General features: G+C 35.5%; 1 protein-coding gene across 9 annotated transcripts in view; it reads left to right on the top strand.

The window, feature by feature from the left end:
- SUMO1 (small ubiquitin like modifier 1) overlaps positions 1-23,158 on the top strand; it is a 94,246-nt gene that overhangs the window by 68,945 nt on the left and 2,143 nt on the right. For 2 of the 9 annotated variants that reach the window (XR_014018040.1, XM_081261595.1), the window contains exons 7-9: positions 9,684-9,758; positions 11,102-11,179; positions 15,249-15,283. Coding sequence is in view for 8 of the 9 variants with exons in the window: in XM_081261595.1 (XP_081117721.1) it covers positions 9,684-9,758; positions 11,102-11,179; positions 15,249-15,283 (188 nt within the window). In the remaining variant the exon portion in view is untranslated. Of the gene's footprint in view, positions 1-9,683; positions 9,759-11,101; positions 11,180-15,211; positions 15,284-16,163; positions 17,344-17,371; positions 17,899-19,649; positions 22,953-23,158 lie in introns of those variants that run through there. The other 7 variants (XM_081261590.1, XM_081261596.1, XM_081261593.1 and 4 more) reach the window with 6 other exon arrangements.

Raw genomic sequence — 23,158 nt, 5'->3', positions numbered from 1 at the left:
CCAGGGATTGAACCCAGGGGCACTTAACCACTGAGCCACATCTTCATTTTTTTTTTTTTTTTTTTATATTTAATTTAGAGACAGGGTTTTGCTAAGTTGCTTAGGGCTTTGCTAAAGTTGCTGAGGCTGGCTTTGAATTTGTGATCCTCCTATCTCTGCCTCTCCAGCTGCTGGGATTATAGGCATGCGCTCCTGTGCCTGGTTTAGGATTTGTTTTAAACTTGGGTCAAGTGAAACATGTTTATAATACCTTCTGTGTCAGTTAAGATTGCTTTTGGACTGAATAACAGAAAGTCTGATACATACTGGGTTGAACGTATGCTGTTAATTTTTCTTAGCAAACAAGAAGTCTAGACATAATTAGCTCAAGGGTTAATGAGGTAGTTCCACAATCCTTTCCTGCTCATTTTTCCTCCATGCTTAATTTATGATTCACTTTCATGCTTTTTGCCTTGTGGGTCAAACAAACAAACAAACAAAAAAATTACTTTGTGTTTTAGGCAGGAGAAAAAGAAGGAAGAACAAAGTGAAAGAAAAATATGTTGGGGCTGGGGATGTGGCTCAAGCAGTAGCGCGCTCGCCTGGCAGGCCCGGGTTCGATCCTCAGCACCACATACAAACAAAGATGTTGTGTGCGCCGAGAACTAAAAAATAAATATTAAAATTCTCTCTCTCTCTCTGTCTCTCTCTCTCTTTAAAAAAAAAAAAAGAAAAATATGTTGTATCTCTGGCCAGCACTATGTTGCAGGGCCATAAAAGAAGTTGGGAATAAGAGCCAACTCTGATGGTACATGTCTATAATCCCCACTACTCCAAGTTGAGACAGGAGGATTACAAGTGTGAGCCTAGCCTGGACAACTTAGTGAGACCTGTCTCAAAGTAGAAAATGAAAAGGACTAGTAGTCTCTGGGTTTTGATCCACAGCAACTCAAAAGAAAAAAGGAAAGGGCTAGGGCTTGTAGCTCATTGGTAGAGCGCCCACCTTACACGTCAGCACCACATAAAAATAAATAAAGATACTGTGTCCAACTACAACTGAAAAAATATTTTTTAAAAAGCTAGGAAATATATATGTATATTGTTAAGATATTTCTTTTTTTAGTTGTAGTTGGACACAATACCTTTATTTTCTTTATTTTTATGTGGTGCTGCGGATCAAACTCAGGGCCTTGCACATGCTAGGTGATCGTTCTATCGCTGAGCCACAACCCCAGCACAGAAAATTTATTTTTTTTAAAAAAGCTGGGCAAATTTAGGTTTCTCCTGGTAAGTAGGAATGGGAAAGAAGATGTTTTCTAATTTTGGATACAAACAACCTAGTTTGTTCCAGGTTTTGCATAGGTCCATAGTCTACAAAACCAGCAAAATTTTCAGTTATAATTTTTAGTTACTGATAAATTGTGCCTATTTAGTTTTTATCACAATTCAAGGTTGAGTGTAAATAATCAGAAGGCCCAGTGTCTTGATGACTTTGACTTAAATCTTGAAGTTTTGGAGTTAAATCTGGTCAGTTCTATTCCAGATCTCCAGTACTATTTTATGTTTGAAGATGAAAGTATATGTGTATTTTTGTGTTTTTGGAATTCTGGTAAATTTGTTGAATTATGAGGAAAGTGGCTTCTTGTAATTCTGAGTTTTTACTTTTTAATAATTGATGTAAGTATTAGGATTATATAGTTTAACCCTTGTCAAGCTTTGTTTATTAGGAAATAAAGTGAAATAAATTGATGCATACATTTTTTTTTTTTTTTTTTTTGGTGGTGGTACTGGGGTACTGGGGATGAAACCCAGGAGGGGGTACTTTATCCCTGAGCTACATCCCTAGCCCTTTTATTTTTTGAGACCAGAGTGATCCTCCTGCCTGAGTATCTTGAGTTGCTGGAATTATAGGCATATGCCATCGCACCCACTTTTGAGTGCATTTAAAATTTTTTTTTTTTTAGTTGTAGATGGACACAACACCTTTATTTTGTTTGTTTACTTTTATGTGGTGCTGAGGATTGAACCCAGTGCCTCACACATGCTAAGCAAGTGCTCTGCCACTGAGCTATAGCCCCAGCCCCTTGAATGCATTTTTAATGAAAAATTTTATAAAATTGTTAGTGTATATGTAGTGAAATCTATGTACCCTTCCTGTGGCCTATTTTATTTAATCTGTGGGACCCCACTCCTTCATGTTATTTGGAAGCCAGTCCCAGACATTGTATCATTTTGTTTGTAAATATTCAGTATGTATCTCTGAAGGAGGACTTTTTCTTTTAACATAACCATAATTCTATTGTTATATCTTTAAAAATTAACATGCTAATATCACCAAATAAGAGAAAATTAATTTTTAATTTGTTTTGGGGTTTCTGCAGAATTTCTCCTCTTTCAATAACAATGAACAGTCTTTGACTGTTAAGTTTGATGATATGTCCATGTGACTGAATTGCCAAGGAACTGGTTGCCAGAGTGCATCTTTGCACAGATCTTGTTTTGACTTTGAAATGGCATAATACATTCCTTTTTATGATTTTTGTACTTTTGTAAATGAGAACTGTTATTTTTCATATCTATTCCAGTCTAGCCCTCTTTCCAGACCCAGACATCTATTTGCAAGCTGTTTGATCTGTAACTCCAGTTATCAAGGGTCAATCTCTGAATGACCCAGACCTGAAAGATTACGGGTTTTAGCACATACACTTATTTTTTGTTCCATCCCTAGTTTCTTCTGCTCTGGGGCTGTGTGTACCATTTCCAGCTGAATCAACCAGCCCTCTCTGGAATTCTCTTTTCTTTGATGATCAAGTGTCCCAGACCCAGAGCTGAATACTTTCACTGTTTTGTAACCATTGTGCCATACTATTTATTCTGTATTGTCTTTCTTTTCTTTTCTTTTCTTTTCTTTTCTTTTCTTTTCTTTTCTTTTCTTTTCTTTTCTTTTCTTTTCTTTCAAAGAAAGCATACAAAAGACACTGACTGAGATCACTGAAGACAAACTTTAGCTTTTTTTGTTCAAGATCTTCTCATTTTCCAGGCTCGTTTGTTAAAGGAAAAGATAAAACAGGGTTATGTATGGATCAGTGGCAGAGTGCTCGCTTAGCATGTGAGAGGCACTGGCACTGGCACTGGGTTCGATCCTCAGCACCACACAAAAAATAAATGAATAAACAAACAAACAAACAAATAAATAAAAGACAAATAGCACACAAAAAAGCTGATGACGGGCTGGGGATGTGGCTCAAGCGGTAGCGCGCTCGCCTGGCATGCGTGCGGCCCGGGTTCGATCCTCAGCACCACATACCAACAAAGATGTTGTGTCCGCCAATAACTAATAAATAAATAAATATTAAAAAAAAAAGTTTAAAAAAAAAAGCTGATGACTATTAAACAAGCATGGCTACTGTAAAACAAATGGTATAGATAATATCTGTTACTATAGTGATTCAACATTGGGAAGACATCACCAAAATGGAGTGCCTAGGGAAGATGGCAGTTTATTTTTGGAAATTTCAAATCCTAATGTTGACACTTTCTTATGAAATTGAAGTGAAGTCATTGTCTGTCTCTGTGTGTGTCTGTCTGCCCCCCCACCCCTATTCTCTCATACTGGGGATCAAACACAGGGCCTTGCCTTGTGTATGGTAGTCCCATTCTTTACCTCAGAGCCACATCCTCAGCCCTTTATTTATTTGTTTATTTTGGTACTGGGGATTGAACCCAGGGGTACTCTCCCACTGATCTATATCCCCAGTCCTTTTTCCCAAGTTCTTTAAATTTTTAAAATTTTGATTTTATGATATTGGGGATTTAGTTCAGGGGCACTCCACCACTGAGTTACACCCCCAGCTCTTCTTTATTGTATCTTGAGATATGGTCTTTTTAAGATGCTGAGACTGGCTTCAAACTTGTGATTCTCCTGTCTCAGCCTCCTGATTTGCTGGGGTTATAGGTGTGTGCCACTTTGCCTGGTTTAAATTTTGTTTTGAGACTACAGGCTTCCTCAGTTGCCCAGGCTGTCCTCAAACTTGTGATTCTCCTGTCTCAGCCTCCTGGGATTATAGACTTGTGCCATCATTCCTAGTAAAGTATCTCTTATTTGCAACCATGAATATAAAAAACTGAAAATATTTTTGCTTAAACTGTTGATTATATACAGAAGTATGATGTGAGTAAAGTTTTATGGTAAAACCTATAATAGTGCTGTCAGCTTTATTCAGTGAACATTTCAATAATTGCCTTGTATTTCCTGGTATTATAGAGACTATGAAGGTGAAATAGCTTAGACGTTTGTAAATTTGTAAAGAAGACAATGCATATAAACCTGTCATAGAAAACCTTATATATATATATATTTTTCCCATACTGGGGATTGAACCTAGGGGTGCTTTAGTGCTGAGCTACATCTCTAGCTCTTTTTATTTTAAAATTTATTTTATTTTTTTTTGGTACTGGGGATTGAACTCATGAGCACTTTACATTGAGCTATATCCCCAGACCTTTTAATTTTTATTTTGAGTCAGGGTCTTACTAAGTTGTTGAGGCTGACCTCGAACTTGTGATCCTCCTATGTCAGCCTCTTGAGTTGCTGGGATTATAGGCATTTGCCATTGTGCCTGGCTTTATTTATTTGTTTTTGGTACTGGGGATTGAACCTGGGATGCTTTACCACTGACTACATCCCCAGCCCTTTTTATTTTTTATTTTGAGACAAGAGTCTTGCTAAGTTGCTTAGGGCCTCACTAAGTTGCTAAGGTTGATTTTCAATTTGTAATCCTCTGCCTCCCAAGTAACCCTCCCAAGTGACCATCCTAAGTAACCATCCTGTCTTTGGGATTACATGTGTGCGCCTTTGTGCCCGGCTTATGTTTTTTATTTTTGAGACCAGGTCTTGCTAAGTTATTTAGACTAGCCTTGAAATTGCAGTTCTCCTGTCTGAGCCTTCTGGGTTGCTGGGATTACAGGCATGCACCACTATGCCTCACTTGAAAACATTAATTTGTTGAATATCTTCAGAGTAATGGCTCTATCCTTGACCAGAAATATAAAGGACATACTAATAAGGAACTCAAATCTTAGATATGCAAACACATGGTTATAATAGATAAAGTAAGCAGTATGTGAGCATTTAAGAGGGTAATGGGGAAATCATTTTTGTAGAAAGTGATGTCTGAGTGGTCTTGAAAGGGGAGTAGCATGAGAAAGTACATTCCAAGTAGAGGAGATCAACATGTGCAGAGATAATTGAGATAAGGTAGAGAGGATGCCATGTTCAAGGAACTGTTACAGTTTATTATGACTGTAGGATAGGCTATACTAGCAGAGAGAGGTAAGTTGGATTGTGAGGCAGGGACCAGCACATAAATGACAGTGTTATATCAGCAAAGGAGTTTGAATTTAATCCTGAAAAAAAAAATTTTTTTTTGAGGTACTAGGGATTGAACTCAGAGGACCACTGAGCAATATCCCCAACCCTTTTTTATATTTTATTAGAGACAGGGTCTCACTGAGCTGCTTAGGGTCTTGCTAAGTTGCTGAGGCTGCCTTTGAACTCGCAATCCTATGCTTCAGACGTCTGAGCCTCTGGGATTACAGGTGTGTGCCACCACACCTGGCTTCATCTTGAAGATTTTAAGCAGATCAGATTGCATTTTAGAGAGATGGCTCTTGTAGCAGTTTGGAGATTTAATTGGAGGGAGCAAGACTGGGGGTGTCTGTAAAGGCTGTTCTAGTAGCATTATTGATTGGTGAATACCTGAACTAAAGCTATAGTAGAATGGAGAGAATTAGAGGAGCTCAAGAGCCAGCAAGCATTATCAGAATGATGAGGTATGAAGTTTAAGAGGTGAAGAGTAGCCAAGGATGATTCCAAGTTTCTATAGGTAAGTTTCTCTGGGCAGCTGAATGTATGGTAACCACTTATTGTAATTGGGAATCCAAGAGGAGTTGTAATTTTTTTTTCTTTTGGTGCTGGGCATCAAACACAGGGCCTTGTACATACTAAACCTGAGTTCTGCTACTGAGCTACCTATACTCTCAGCCCTATAGTTTGGTTTTCAGAAAGAGGATTTAAAGCTGTTAGAGATAATAAGTTTAGTTTTGGACACTTTTATGGCAAGGTACCTGAGGGACATTCAACAACAGATGTTCAGGTACTTTGATTAAAAAAAGAGTCAAACTCAGTAAAGTTGTCAGGTTGGAAAGAATGATTGTGAGTCATTAGTATCTAAGAGATTGTTGAAATCATGGGACACCCAGGGAGGCAAAGGAAAAAGCAGAGGGTTGAAGGTCAGTGATGCAAAGGAAGTGGCTGAAATGAGAAAATGGAATCTTGAAAACAAGAGTTTTCAAGGAAGAAGTCACCAGCATCTGTGTTTTCTAGAGTTAAAGATGAGACTTGAAAGTGTTGGATTTATAGTAAGGTGTCTAGCTGGTAGCCATTGGCAAGGGCAATGTTGAGCAGGATGGTAAAGCACAAACCAGATTACAGTAGGTTGAGAGTGAAAATGGAATAGGAAATCTTAGTACTCTTGTGAGAGGTTTGACTATTGAGAAAAGATAAGGACAACAACTAGATAAGTCAGGTCAAGAGGGGAGTAGTTGAATAAATACTGTAGAATATATGAACAAATTGAAAATAGGAACAAATAAAGGAAGAGAATGGTTGGGAGGATGCTATGGTTCCTAGAAGAGGGTTTTTTTTTTTTGGGGGGTTGTTGTTTTGGGGTGGTACTGGTTATTGTTACATCCCCTTCCCTTTTTATTTATTTATTTTTTATTTTTTTTTTGAGACAGAATCTAGTTTAGTTGCCTAGGCTCACCTCAAACTTGAGATGCTCCTATCTTAGTCTGCCAAATTATTGAGATTACCAGTGTGTTCCACTGTGCCTGGCTATAAGAGGGTTTTTTTTATTTTTTATTTTTATTTTTTTACGATGAACTTCAGTTTATGTGTGGAGTAGACTTTTCTCTCTTGAGATAATTTCAGGAAAGGCCAAGAGAGGGTGTGTGTGTGTGTGTGTGTGTGTGTGTGCGCGCGCGCGCGCGCGCGCGCACACACACACACACACACACACACACATATATATATATATATGTATATGTTTGAAATAAAAAAAAAACTGGGGCCCTAAAGGATGGAAGATTGAATATTGCTGATGGACAACTAGTCCAATTTATCAGAATCTTTGGGTTTATAAATGAATGGTGAGGGAAAAATAAGAGTTGAGCTTGGTGATGGAAATATTGAATGCTGTGCTGTAGGATTTGGTTCTTTCAGACCTTAAAGTACTGGAAGCCATCTTTATTTATTTATTTTTTTAGAAGTAGTTGGACACAAACCTTTATTTTATTTACTTATTTTTATGTCATGCTGAGGATCGAACCCAAGGCCTCTCACGTGCTAGACGAGCACTCTACCACTGAGCCACAATCCCAGCCACAATCCCATTTATGCTTTTGATTTTAGTAGTTTTAGAATCAGAGAAGCTGGTGGATTGGAGGAGGGGAAAAATTCTTTTTCTTCTGAGTAACCTCTTAGTTACCCTCCAGAAACACTGGAGGGAATCACTCCTATTGTGCTGATGTATTGCTGCTAGGGGAGGGGCCCTGCCCTCCTTTTTGTTAACTTAAACAAAGCTGTTTCCACCCCCTCTCCTTCCAGTTAAAGAGGACTTCAAGGCTTGGGTGCTTTTTATTGCCCTTCACTGTAATAAATAATAAGCTATCTTTGCCCTCTAGATACTTAAAGGTAGAAGCAACTGTTTATTAAGAATATAAGTCATAGAAATTCGGTGAGATGGTATTTGAAGACAGTCTTCTGGTTTCAGGTGAAATACTGTCTCTCTAAAGAAGGTTAAGATTGATCACTACTGTAATATTAATACTCAGCAAATGTTGAAAGCAAAACTGCCTAATGAAAAACCAGCAAGGATTCATACTAATGAATCAATTCAGTTTTCTAAGCATTTCCCTAGACTACCTCAAGTAAAAATCTACGTCTAGTTTAATACGTTCTCTTAATATTTGATTGTTAAGGAATTTGTTAAAGTTACTGGCGTGAGATACATAGGTAATGATTCTGTGATTTTTTAACTTGCAGGATACAATATGGTTAGTTATATTGTTACTGAGTATGGGTTAACTCTTTTAAATTAGTATGAATGATAGAAGAGTATATATTAAATAAGTGGATAATTTGGTGGCCTAACTAAGGTATAGCACATAGGATACTCCTTTAATAAAAACGATTTACTTATTTTTTTAATTTTTAATTAATTAATTAATTAATTAATTAATTTTAAGATAGAGAGACAGAAATTTTAATATTTATTTTTTAGTTTTCAGCGGACACAACATCTTTTGTTTTTGTATGTGGTGTTGAGGATCAAACCCGGGCCGCATGCATGCCAGGCGAGCACGCTACCGCTTGAGCCACATCCGCAGCCCTTAATTTTTTTTATTTGTCAATGGACTTTTGTTTTTCTACTTATTCTGTTTGTGTGTGTGTGTGTGTTTTTTTCCCCAGTTCCAGTTCAGTTCTCCTAAAATTTTTCTTCTAAACTTGGATTGTAATGCTTCAGATAGTTTAAACTAATAGATGACATAAAACTGATTTTTTGGCTCTATATTAGGCTAGTACTTTCCTATTTGACTTTCCTTTGGTAGTAAACACCTCAGGATAGGCTGTGAGAAGATAATCTTGGATTCGTAATGTTTGGAGGAGAATTCAGAATTCATGGAGAAGAAGCTGGGCACAGTGGCACTTGTGTAATTTCAGCTAATTGGGAGGTTGAGGCAGGCAAATTGAAAGTTTAAGACTAGTTTGAGCAACTTTGTGAGACTACTGTGTCAAAATAAAAAGGGTTGGGATGTAGCTCAGTGGTGTGGTGCTCTTGGGTTCGGTTCCATTCCTAAAACAGGTGTGGGGAGATCTGTGGAGGATGACCTGGCATGGTGGCAAACTGCTGTAATGCCAGTGACTTGGAAGACTGAGGTAGGAGGAATACAAGTTTGAGGGCAGCCCAGGCAATTTAACAAGACCCTGTCCAAAAATAAAAAGGGATAGGGATGTAGTTTAGTGGTATACAGCTTGCCTAACATGCTCAAGGGCCTGGGCTTGACCCCCAATCCTCACCGCTCCACCCCCACAATCACACACATACACATGAAAGAAAGAAAATAGGAAAGAATACATGAATTGAGGATATAGGTCACTAGTAGAGCTTGCCTATCATGTGCTATGACCACAAAAAACTAAAAAAAATAAAAACAAAACTAAAAAAAAATTTGCCAAGGATTCACTTCCTCTAGTTTCCAAATGGTTTCTCTACCTAGCAAATCAGTATGACCTGGTAATTTGTTAGAAACATATTCATTCTTATTTCCATTCCAGAATAGAAAGTATGATGGGGCCCAGCTGTTTGTTTTAACAAGTCCTCCAGATGATTTTGATGCATGGTAAAGTTATATCCCATATTGTGGTATATACTCAAAGAGACCTCTTGCTTGATTTGTAGTGAACCAGTGTTTGGGAGAATAATTGACTTAGGACCCTTTTTGCTTGCCTGGCAGAGAAAATAAATGTTCTTTGTATGCCCAGGTATAGATTTTGTACCCTGAGGGAAAGGAATGGATACTCATAAATGAGTAATTGAAATTGCATGTAAGAGCTTTTATTTTGAAATTTACTTTTCTTTCAGGAGGCAAAACCTTCAACTGAGGATTTGGGGGATAAGAAAGAAGGAGAATACATTAAACTCAAAGTAATTGGACAGGTGAGTTTCATTATTTTTCTCCTTTGACTTTCTCTTCCAACATGTACGTAATTTCTCTCACAGGAAAAATAAAGGTTTAAGTAAGGCACATTTATTTAAAAATGGCATTTTCATTTACTGTACATGCATCTTTTGGAGGTAGAAGAAGCAGATACTGTATTTTAAAATTATTCTGCTAGGCAGGTTTAGACTACCTTATGTGTTAGTCAGCTTTTTGTTGTTGTGAACAAAATACTTGACAAGGACAAGTAAGAAGGTTTATTTTGGCTCCCATTTCAGACCTTCAGTCCAAGGTCACTGACTCTATTGCTCTGGGCCCAAGGTGAGGCAGAACATCGTGGTAGAACCTCAGGGCATGGTGGATGAGCACTTCTCCTCTCACCTCAACCAGGAAATGGAGATAAAGGGACTGGGACCACAGGGCAGATGAACCCTTACAGTGCACACTCCTAGTGACCTTAGGAATGGACCCATTAGATTGATTACAGCTCTGACAGTCCAAACATTTAACCTCCAAGTATCCTTGCACTAACATAGGAGCTTTTGGGGGGACGCCTCATATTTTAATTTCTCCAAATGGAAATTTACTGTTAACTCTTATGCTTCAGGGACAAATACAATGAATATCATTAATTGGTAATTCTAGGGCTACCCTTAAACAAAAGAACCTGTCAGCCCTTTTCCTAATCCCACCTCCACACTTTGGCCTCTTCCGGCACCTCATTTCCTTGGACTCTAGTCTGCATCTTATTGATTCTTTCTGAGGTGTTAGTTATGGTAAGCTGAAAACTGTTGGAGGATGAATATTCATAGTTTCTCCATAGTTACTTTTTCTTTTTTAAAGGACAAAAGACAGAATTGGTGGCATTGTGGAGTCTTCTGATTAGATTGTACCAGTTCCCCACATGTTTGGGAAATTATCAATCTTTAAATTTTGTGTCAGTGTGATAAGTAAAACATTTTTGTTATTTCTCCATTTTCCTAATTATCAGTAAGGTATAATTTTTTTGTCTTCTATGTTTTTGTTCTTATTGTGTATTCATAGACGTGCATTTATGAAGGAACACATTCTTCCATGTACATACTTAGACTGATCATTTTAACACCTAAGACAGATATCTTTGTTTTATTAAGTTTCTTTTGTAATGGATATAAAACACCTTTGAGGATGATTACAGTATTTTATAAAACCTTTTAGGAATGCTAAGAAGAATATCTTGGTGGAAAAATAAAGATGATTGGTTTATGTTTCTATTTATATTACATGTATAATTAAATAATTTGGTTCAAACAAGTAAATAGTTTATAAAAAGAGGGTAATTGTTTTTCTTTTATCTTCATAGGATAGCAGTGAGATTCACTTCAAAGTGAAAATGACAACACATCTCAAGAAACTCAAAGAATCATATTGTCAAAGACAGGTTTGTAAATTATGGTATTGAATACAATGGTTTGCCCTATGTTTTTTTTTTCTTTTAACTAAAGGTTGTCAAAAGACAAAATGATCTGTTTTATTATTGTCACCTTAGGAGCTCAAGGAAAGCACTCTAATTTTATCATTTTCTGTTTAATTTCCGTTTTCCTCTTGTGGCCTATTTTTAAAAGTTTGAATTCATAAGATGCCAACTCATTTGAAAACTTAACTCTGTTGTAAAGATATCTCAAGTGAATGCTTCTATCTTGATGGCTTACTAGTTATATAACAAGAAAGGCAAGTAATTTTTGGTGATTTCTATGACATTTCTCTGTGCTTCTAATCATCAATGTTTAGCCAAATGTTAAATTTAAGTAATAATATTATTAGTATATTATCTTTTTACATAGGACTAACATTACTATGTGCTGCTGATTCCATCCATATTTTCAACACCAAGGAATTTTTTTTTAAAAGAACCCTGGTGGGGGGGCTGGGGTTGTGGCTCAGTGATAGAGTGCTCCCCTCGCACGGGAGAGACCCTGGGTTCAATCCTCATCACCACATAAAAATAAATAAACAAAGATATTGTGTCAATGTATGACTAAAAAAATATTAAAAAAAAAAAGAAAGAAAGAAAACCTAGGGTCTGAGGATGTTACCCAGAGGTAGAGCACTTGCCTACGATGTGTGAAGTTCTGTGTTTGACCCTAGCACTGCATACAAAATGAACAAAAAATCTGCATGAAAGTCTTCTTAATTTATTAATACCAAATCCTCATGGATTTTGGTTTTCATGAATTACATCATTAGAACAATAACTAATTCCTTTAACCTACCTGATTCATATTTGGGCTATGCCACTGCTTTTGCCTTCATTAGTAAAGGATATTGTAGTAACACCTCACAAAAATCTTTGAAATAGCCTACAAAAGTCCTTAACACGATACTTAAAAATGCTTAATAAATGTTATTCATTATTATCCTTGTTAGTAAAATAGTTTTTAGTAAATATAGTTGAAATTAAATAGGAAATAACTAAGCTTTACTTCTAAATGAAATTATGATTTAAAATAATTTGTAAGAAATATGTTTAATCGGTGTCTGTTAAGTTGAATTTTTAAAAATATTTAATTGTATTACATGATATCAATTCAGGTATTGTAGGGCTTTTTTTTTTTTTTTGAGGTACTGGAAATAGAACCCAGGCGTGCTTTACCACTGAACCACATCATCCCCAGCCCTTTTTTATTTTTTGTTTTGAGATAGGGTCTTTCTATGATGCTGACTGAGGCTGGCTTGGCACTTGTGATCCTACTGCCTCAGCCTCCCAAGTTATTGGGATTACAGGCATGCGCCACTGCACCTGGCTGTAGGGCGTTTTCTTAATTTAAAAATTTGTATTTTTTTCTGATACTGAGAATTAAAGCCAAGGCTTTGCACATGCTAGGCAAGCATTGTGCCCCTGAGCTATATACTCTGTAGGTTTTTTTTTTTTTGGTGTGTGTAGTACTGAAGATTGAAGCCAGGGGCACAATACCACTATGCTACATTCTCAGCCTCTTACTGTTACTTTGAGATAGGGTCCCTCTAAATTGTTGAGATTGGCTTTGAATTTGTGATCCTCCTGCCTCAACCTCTTTTAGCTGGGATTGCAGGCATGTGCCACAGTGCCTGGCTCATCCTGTAGGTTTTTCTTTAGAAGGTTTACTTTTATTTTTTTATTTATTTTTATTTTTTTAATATTATTGCTATTTAGACATGTACTATTTTTTTTAGAGAGAGTGTGAGAGAGAGATAGAGAGAATTTTTAATATTTATTTTTTAGTTATCGGCAGACACAACATCTTTGTATGTGGTGCTGAGGATCGAACCCGGGCCGCACGCATGCGAGGCGAGCGCGCTACCGCTTGAGCCACATCCCCAGCCCGAAGGTTTACTTTTAACAATTAAAATTTTTAATTTAGATAGAATTTTTGTATCAGAAGTCAGAGACTAGTTGTTAAAATTAGTAAAACAGCCGGGTGCAGTGGTGTATGCCTGTACTCCCAGCAGCTTGGGAGACTAAGGCAAAAGGATCCTGAGTTCAACACCAAGCCTCAGCAAAGGCGAGGTGCTCTAAGCAACTCAGACCCTGTCTCTAAATAAAATAGAAAATAGGGCTGGGGATGTGGCTCTGAGTTCAATCCCCACTATCCCTTTGCCCCTACAAAAACATAAAAACAGTAAAACAATATATACCATTGTTATCTTTTGTTATAGCTTTTAATTAGTAAGTTCAGTAAAATCTTATTAATTGGGTCTCAACTAATTTTCATTTGTAATAATTTTGATGTGAGCTAAAACTGAGGTAGAATTTACTCACATTTATTGAATAATCATGTACATGATACTATAAGTACCTAAGAAAAATGTATTTAATCTTTGCAACAACTGAAGATAATTCATATAGTTTCTTTTACCTCATCTATAGGGAATTGATTTTTGAGGAAAAACAGTGCAAAGTAAAGAGGTAAACCAAAGCTTAAGTGAAAACTAAAAATTGACCCCAAAGTTCAAGGTACTAGGTTTTGGGAGAAAATTATAACATTAGTAGAATCTTTGCCAAGGTTCAGAGTAACTTTACAGTCTTTAGAAAACCTTTTTATACTTAGTTATAGACGCTTGGTAATTTTTCCCTTAGCTTAATGATATACAAGAAATAAGAAATTGCATTTATCTGAACTGTGCAACACTTACCTGTGAGTGGAAAGTCATAAACTTCTTTTTTCTTTTTCTTTCTTTTTGGAATCACTGGGGATTGAACCCAGCAGTGCTCTACTACTCGTACTTTTTATTTTTTAAAATAAGGTCTTGCTAAGTTGCCAAGCCTGGTCTCAAACTTTTAATCCCCAACTTCCTGAGTCACTGGGATTACAGACATGTGCCACTGTGTCCAACCTGTAAACTTAATTATTTATTCAATTATTTTATCATTTTTATTTTATAGATTGGTTGGTTTCCATGGAAACTTTTTTTTGGGGGGAGAGGAAATGCTGTCGGTTGAACACAGAGCTTTTCACATTACTGGAAACACACTCTGTCACTGAGCTATATATAATCCTAAAGCCCTGTAGGAACTTTTTTGATTTTATTATAAGGTAATTTTAAAAATTCTGTGAATCAAAGAATATTCTGCTTTTGTCACCCACTTTATTATTTATATAACCTTGGAAGGAATTTAAATCAAATGAAGGGTAAGTTTTCATGGTCTCATATATTTATGTTAATAGTGCATATTAAGAAATAGTTTTAATTTCTTTGGGTATTTTGGGACAGTGTTTAAATACCCACAGTGAAAATCTTAATATTAGATATGGAGCAAAACTGTCGTAATAGTTTTGAACTAACTAAAAGATTCTTGATTTGTATTTACTTTCAGTTACTTCCCTTTAAATGAGACACCTCTCCACTTTTAGCTATTACTGTTCAGTAAGTGATCAGAAAAAAATATATAATCAATATGTTTTATGATATTTGAAGTACCTTCTATGCCATTATAGGTTCGTCTTAGCTTATCTGGCTGGCTAGCTGTTGTGCTCTTGACAAATTCCAATGATTTAATCTATTTAAAACCAAGTTTGCTTGTATTGTTGGAAGCTGTTGAGGATCTCATCTAATTTCTGATTTTGTTTTATGCTAGCTCATGGGTTTTAAGGGGAAAATGAACAGAATAGTGGTCAAGAGCACAGACTTAGAAGATTTAGGCTAAAGTTCCTAGCAAACTATGTTTTCTCCAAGCCTTAAGTTTTCCTAGTTAGAAAATGAAAATGAAGAACATTTTTGATTATGTGTATAAAGTATTTGGTACAGATAGTTGGTACTCAGTGTATGGTATTATGATTGAATTAGCTGTGTAGTTTTAAATTCTGTTGTAGCTTGTTTAAGGCTTTCATACTTGCTTTTTGTGGATCAAAGTTCGTATTATTTCTTCTGAGATTTGTTTGTGTATATGTACATACGTATACTTTTTCCTTTTTTTTTTTTTTAACCTTTTTAGGGAGTTCCAATGAATTCACTCAGGTTTCTCTTTGAAGGTCAGAGAATTGCTGATAATCATACTCCAAAAGAAGTGAGTATAATTTCTTTTTTTTTAAGTAAATAATTTTTTTTTGTAGTTGGGATGAACAGCATGCCTTTATTTTGATAATTTTTGTGATGCTGAGGCTCGAACCCAGTGCTTCACCCATGCTAGGCAAGAACTCTTTCACTGAGCTACGAGTATAATTTCTTCCTCAATTAAAAATTAAAAAGTTTTTTGAATGATTTGGTATACTGGTATTAAATTGTTCTTTTCTTAAGTATCCTCCAATTTAAGTGGTATATCATTTGTCAGAGAGGAAAAATAATCTTTTGGGTGCCAATAAAGCAACTAGGCACTTTCAGGTACATGCCTGAAATTCTAGGCTGAGGCAGGAGGATCACAAGTCCAAAGCTAGCATGGGCAACTTGGCTAGATTCTATCTCAAAATAAAAAATTAAAGAGGACAGCGCTGGGGATATAGCTCAGTATAGTGTTTGCCTCACATGCACAAGACCCTGGGTTCAATCCCCAGCACCACACATACACACACACACACAAAAAAAAAAAAAAAGGATAAAGCTCAGTGTTAGATCACCCCCTGTGTCACCTATCCCCACCATCCCCAACATATACACACAAAGAAAAGTCAATAAAAGTAGGTAGCATCAGGGATTGAATACTGAAATTGTCATAAGGTATTATGAAAACTTTTTTGAAGATGGATAAATATTCCTCTAATTTGGCAGATTGCTGATAACTCATTTATGGTAAGGCTAACCTTAAAAGTTGGATTCTGATATTTGACTCATTTTAAGATTGTAAATACAAAATTTAGTGTGTATTTAAAATGGTTGACTCTGTTTTCTTGTTTTATGTGTGTGTGTGTGTTTTTTTTTTTTTTTTTTTTTGCTTCTGTGTTTTCATTTAGTTGTTCTATTGTATGGACTATTTCATTTGCTTATATATTTCCACTCCCCTCAAATAGGTATCTCAAAGTAAAGTGTGCATTTGCGTCTATGTATATATGTTTATCCCCCTCTTCATATACAAAAAAACATTTCTGATATTTCTGATGGTGGGAATGATGTATCATTACTATTAATTTTTACTTTTAAACTATTTCAAACTTATAGAATTGTGAAATAGTGTATGTAATACAGTGCTACTGAATACCCTTCCTATATCATCAGTTATGTTACATTGTGCTATGTCTACTTTGTCACTTTCTGTATATACATATTATTATTGTTGACCCACTTGAGATTAAGTTACAGATACCATAGCCCTACCCCTAAATATTTCAACATGTTATCTCTTTTTTGTTTTTATTTTTTGGAACTGGAAATTAAACCCAGGTGTACCCTACCATTGAGATACGTCCCTGGCCCTTTTTTAAAATTTATTTTCATTTGAGACAGGGTCTTGCTGAATTGCCCAGGCTAGCCTTGAACTTGATCCTTCTGTCTTAGCCTCACCATGCCAGGTTGTTAATCTCTTAAGAGCCATCATTCACTTATTAAATTTAGGAGATTTGACATTGATATAGTATTCTTATTGACTCTACAGTTAAAGTAGTCAGATTTGCCTTTTTTCCTAGTAAGGTCTTTTTATGGTCATATTTTTATCAGATTCATTCAGGACATGCATTCTAACTGGTCAGCATACCTCTATAACTTTCTTTAATCTGAAATATTTTCTCATTTTTTTTCCTTTCTATTTTTTTTGTCACACTAACAATTTTGAAAAAGTTTAGGCCATCTTCCCTTTTTAGAAAGTCCTTCAATTTGAGTTTGTCTGGAGTTTCTTCTTGATTAGATTTAGTTTTGCCTTTTTGGTGGGAATGTCACCCAGAGTGAAGCTGTATATTTCTGAGTGTATCACATTAGGAGATATGTGATGTCTGTACAATTATAGGTAATGTTAACTTTGATCACTTGGCTAAAGTGATAACTGCCAGATTTATCTGCTATAAAGTTATTATTTTCCCTTGTAATTAATAAGTAATCTAGGGAGATGCTTTGTAACTTTGTGAATAGCCTTTAGCTATTGGTAAGTGGGAGTTTCTTTAGTTTAACACAGGAATACCTGTGTCCTTTTTGACATTTCTCCTTTTTGGTTTTTATATATATATGAAAGAATTTTCAACTTACAGAAGAGTTGCAAGAACCAGGTACAGTGGTATATACCTGTAAGCCCAGCTGCTGGCAGGAGGATCATAAGTTCAAGGCCAGCCTCAGAAGTTTAGTGGAAAACCTGTCCCAGAATAAAATTTTAAAAAGGCTGGAAATGTAAGGTAGGGGGGCTCCTGGGCTCAATCCTCAGTACCTTTGTGTGGTGGAGGTTAGGGAGGAGGAAAAAAGAAAAGTTGCAAGAATAGTACATAAAATTCATATATACTCTCTACCTAGATTCATGTATTTTTAACATTTTTTGACTTGTGTTTCATCTTTCTCTCTCCCTTTTATGTATATGTGTGTGTCCAGATGTGAATGTGTATTTTTCACCTTCCCATCACTAAACCATTTGGGATTAATGTGTACACCATGGCCATTTGCTTCTTAAAATTTCAGTTTGTTTATTAAGAAAAAGTGTATTATTTTTATAACCATAGTACTATTAATCAAATTTAGGAAATTTAAGTTTAAGAATATTTTTATCTACAACCCAGTACTTAAAGTCCTCAAAGCCCTAGTAGCTGGGATTTTTTTTTTTTTTTTTTTTTTTGGTAGTGCTGGGGATTGAACCCAGGGCCTTGTGCATGCGAGACAAGCATTCTATTAACTGAACTATATCCCCAGACCCTGAGTAGCTGGTATAATAGGCATGCACCACCACCCATGGTTCATACATTGACATTTTTGGAGACTACACAGCAGTTATTTTGTAGACAACCTCTCACTTTGGGTTTGTTTGTTTCCTCAAGCTTAGATCCCAGGCAGTGTAATTTTGACTGGAATATTATATAATGATTACATGTATTTTTATCTAAAGTACATGAAGCCCCTTATTGATGATGTTAACTCCCTCTGCCCCCAATACCAAACAAAGATTGAACCCAGGGGCAGTCTACCACTGAGCTATAATCCCCACCTCCCCTTCCCCATTTTCATTTTGAGAGAGGGTCTTGCTAAGTTGATGGCTGGCCTTAAATTTATGATCCTCCTATCTCAGCTTCTGAGTTGCTGGGATTCTAGGTGTGTAACCTTGGCTTATAAAGGCATTTTGAAGATCCTCTTTTTCCCTGCAAGAATTAAAAAGGAATGGGCTGAAAAATATTGCTTGTAAAATTGGAAATATTAAATAAGAGTTAGATGTCTAGGTAAGCTTACTGCATTGAGAGTGATCACTATTGAAAAAAATAATAGCTATATGCTTGAAGAAACTGTAGGTGACAAGGCAAACCACTTAAAAATAATCCTTAGGCAGTATTTTTCTAACTAAAACCATATATATATATTTATATTTTAATTTTCTTTTGGACTGGGGATTGAACCCAGAGGTGCTTTACCACTGAGTTGCATTCCCAGCCCTTTTTATATTAAGGCATAGTCTTACTCAGTTGCTAAGGCTGTTGTCAAACTTACAGTACTCCTGTCTTAGCCTTCTGAGTTGCTGGGATTACAAGTGGGTGCCACTGTGCCCAGCCTTAAAACCATATATATTTCAAAGTGAAATCAAGTTTTTGGAAAAAGTGAAATTCTACAGTAATTACAGCTAAAAGTGAAATGCTTTTTAGAAAATAAGCGATCAAACTTTATCTAACTATTAAGTACATGTTTTGTTAGATTTAAAGTTTCTTTAACCTGTTAATAACACTTGAGGGTTTTTTTGTTTTTAATACTTATTTTTTAGTTGTAGTTGGACACAATACTTTATTTATGTATTTTTATGTGGTGCTGAGGATTGAACCCAGGGCCTTACAAGTGCTAGGCGAGCGCTCTACTGCTGAGCCCCAGCCCCACTTGAGTTTTATATAGTGAATAAACTAGGAAGTAAAATTGACTCAGAGCAAAATGAATGACTATATAGACATAGAACCAGAAGCAAAGGTATACCTCTATGTTCTTTAGATTAAGGAAACAGGATATTTTTTTGAAAATTTTTTAATTTTTAAAATTTTTCGGTACCAGGGATTGAACTCAGGGACATTTAACCACTGAGCCACACCTGCAGCCTTTATCTTTTTTAGTACCTTTATTTTTTAATGTGGTCCAGTGCCTCATATGTGGTAGGTGAGCGCTCTGTGATTGAGCCACAATTGCAGCCCCAGGAAACAGGATTCTGAATCTTAGAAAGAGTATAATTAAGTATAGATCATTTTTGTATCTTTTTGCACTTTAAAATAGTGGCCACATAATTGTAGCCAGTTTAAAAATAGTGCTTTAATATTCTACTAACATTTTTCTTTTTACAGCTGGGAATGGAGGAAGAAGATGTGATTGAAGTTTATCAGGAACAAACAGGGGGTCATTCAACGGTTTAGATATTCTTTTATTTTTTTTCTTTTCCCTCAATCCTTTTTTATTTTTAAAAATAGTTCTTTTGTAATGTGGTGTTCAAATGGAATTGAGAACTGGCACCCATCTCTTTAAAACATCTGGTAATTTGAATTCTAGTGCTCATTATTCATTATTGTTTGTTTTCATTGTGCTGATTTTTTGGTGATCAAACCTCAGCTCCCTTCATATTGCCCTCTCCTTTTAAAAAATTACACGTGTATACAGAGAGGCCACCTTTTTCAGGACTGTGCATTTTCAGGCTTTTGGTGGTAAATAAGATCGACCAATGTGAGTGTCTATATAATGACTTTCCAGTTGGCCCTGAAGTTCTAGCATGTGACTGCTTCACTCCTGGACTGTGACTTTCAGTGGGAGATGGAAGTTTTTCAGAGAACTGAACTGTGGGAAAATGACCTTTCCTTAACCTGATGCTACTTTTAAAATCTGAGGGTCTGGACCAAAAGAGGAGGAATATCAGCTTTGGAGTCAAGACGAACAGACATAGTGAGAGTAACGACTAACTCCAAAGATGGCTTCACTGAAGAGAAAGCATTTTAAGATTAAAAAAAAAAAAATCTTGTCAGAAGATCCCGGAAAAGTTCTAATTTTCATTAGCAGTTAATAAAGCTATTCATGCAGAAGTGTGTACAACAGAACACTGCTCCTTTGATTTTATTTGTACTTTTGGCCTGGGATATGGGTTTTAAATGGACATTGTCTGTACCAGCTTCATTAAAATAAACAATATTTGTAAAAACCTTACTAATGTTTATTTTATTTTAATTGTATAGGAAAGAAAAAAGAAAATGCCTAAAATAAGGTTTTCTTGCATAATACTGGAAATTATTTGCACATCATACAAATATTTCTTCAGTACTGTATAGTGATGATGTTAATGACTTTGAAGCACTGGAAGTTATTGAAGTGCCTTCTGAATCAAAGATTTAATTAAGGCTAAAATATCTCTTTAAAAACTCAGTGATTTGTTTTTTAAAAATTTGATATTCCTGTATGGTGCATATATATAATAGTTACCCAATCATGTTGAACAAGTGGGCACGCCAAAAGTTCTGAAATTGATTTATATTGATAATTTTAGTGTTCCCTTTAACTCTGCTTAGTTAAGGTTTGGTATATTTTGTTTATATTTTCCTTTTATTTCTTTATATATTAAATCTATAAAACTGTGTGTAAAATTAAAATACCATATTAGTTTGTTCATTTCAGAGTGCCTAACTTCTTTTTTTTAACTCCTGAATACAGAATTCAGTATATCTGTGCATACATATAATCCAGTTTCATGTTATCCTAGTGTCAACTGACTCCTTAAAAAGAGCAAATAAAGCCAATCTTTTATAAACAATCATAGCTTATATACTCTATTCAAGTCACTAGCTGAAAAATAGATTGACTTGATATTAAAAATGCTTAATATTTGACCCTAACTGAAAAGTTATTTGTATGTAATTTAGATCTTCCTGGCCTTTATCATTATATTTATTAGTGACTGGAATTAGGCCCGTTTTTAGAGAATCTTCATGAGTTGTTTCTGTCAAGATTGAATAACAGGTCTGATTGGCTATTAGAGCCATCCAGAATACATGAGCATTTAATCTTCTATAAAAACAAAAAAAATTTTTTTGTAGTTGTAGATGGACACAATGCCTTTATTTTTATTTATTTTGATGTGGTGTTGAGGATCAAACCCAGGGCCTCACACATGTGAGGCAAGAGCTCTACCGCTGAGCCCCAGCCCCAGCCCTAATCTTATATTTTAATTTTGTTTGCATTTCTAAACATCTCAAGGCTCTCAACGTTTAGATAGTAGAACTTACTTTAAAAGTAATTTTGTTTTTAGTTTATTGGATTCTTCTAAGTGCACTGCACTCTGCTGTTCAACTTAAAAATGTGCTTATCTGTTGAAGTAGTGCTGATAAAATAGGTGCTTCACAGTAAAAATCTAATAAGAATATATTTGAAAGGGACTTTAAATCACATTTAGTGTAGCCACATTAGCTGGTGCTTGGCTGTAACATCCTACATGTAAAAGAAGGGAGAAAATAAAGTCAGTAATGATAATTTTCCCCACAAAGGTGTTTTCCTTGAGTGTTAATTCTTATGTTTTTGGTTGAATTGTTTGAGATACTCTTACCTGATTGAGTACTTAATATTGAGTGAAGTGATTGTGCACATAGGGTCAACAAGCTTGAGAAAAAATTTATATATATTTTTTTAGTTTTAGGTGGACACATTATTTTGTTTTTATGTGGTGCTAAGGATCGAACCCAGTGCCTCATGCATGCTAGGCGAGCACTCTACCACTGAGCCACAACCCCAGCCCGAGAAAAAATTTAAATGACATGTTCAAATTCACTGTGATATTATTTAGTATTTTGGCTGTTTTCTATAAAACAAGGAGTTAAAGTACACATCAGATCTAAGCAAGTACATAATTTAGCAATATAGAATCCAAATTAAAACTCAACTTCTGGGTTGTAGAGGTGTAATGCATATAGAAAGCAAATACCTGAGCATTAATCAGAAATCAGAGGGGATAACTTGTGAATATTAAGTTTTTCACTTGTGGACAGTGAAGTATAGAGTAGGGTCAAAGGAAATTCGTGAGAAAATGCAGGTTTAGATTCTGGTTGATTGAACATCCTTTTATACATCTTGTTTCTAAAGCTCTTTCATAACTTTTAATGATGATTCTGTGATAGATCCCTTTTTTTTAAAAGGGATGTTCTATTAGATATAAAAAGATGTTATCTGATGTGATGACACATGCCTATAATCCTAGCAATGTGGGAGACTGAAGCAGTAGGATTGCAAAGTCGAAGCCAGCTTCAGCAACTTGGCAAGACCCTGTCTCAAAAATTATAAATGATTGGGACTCAATCCCTAGTACTGTAGGATGGGAAAAGAAAAAATATTAAAGATAAATTATCTCCTCAAAACTTCCTTTTGGAGTCTGTGTGATTATTAAAATTTTGTGAGTGGTTGATTTGTCCACGAACAGAAACAAAATCTCAAGATTTGTTAATTTTCAGGGATCAAAATAACAAAACTTTTTGTTATGTTGGAAGTGTTCTACCTCTTAGCTGTTAGCTACGGTAGTCTTGTGGCCATTGAGTACTCGAAAAGTGGCATGTCGAATTGATTCACAAATAGCTCATCTTGTTTAAATGAACATGTAACAAGTGATGACAAACATACTTTGTTCTGAATAGACAGTTAATTTTGGATTCTTGGGATTAAAAGATCATGGTTTTGCCTTATGTTGGGATTTCTTAATATATATAAATAAATGAACTAGCTCCTCTTGGCTAATTCAGAATTATTTTCATTACAGATTCTCTATTAACCTACAACTCTACTAAAATACATTGACTGAAATGAAATACATTGAATATCCTAAGATTAC

Source organism: Spermophilus citellus (genome assembly GCF_964194105.1).
Source record: "Spermophilus citellus genome assembly, chromosome: 11".
NCBI lineage: Eukaryota > Metazoa > Chordata > Mammalia > Rodentia > Sciuridae > Spermophilus > Spermophilus citellus.
Note: the sequence above shows the minus strand (reverse complement) of the source record. Positions and strands in the feature narration are given on the sequence as shown.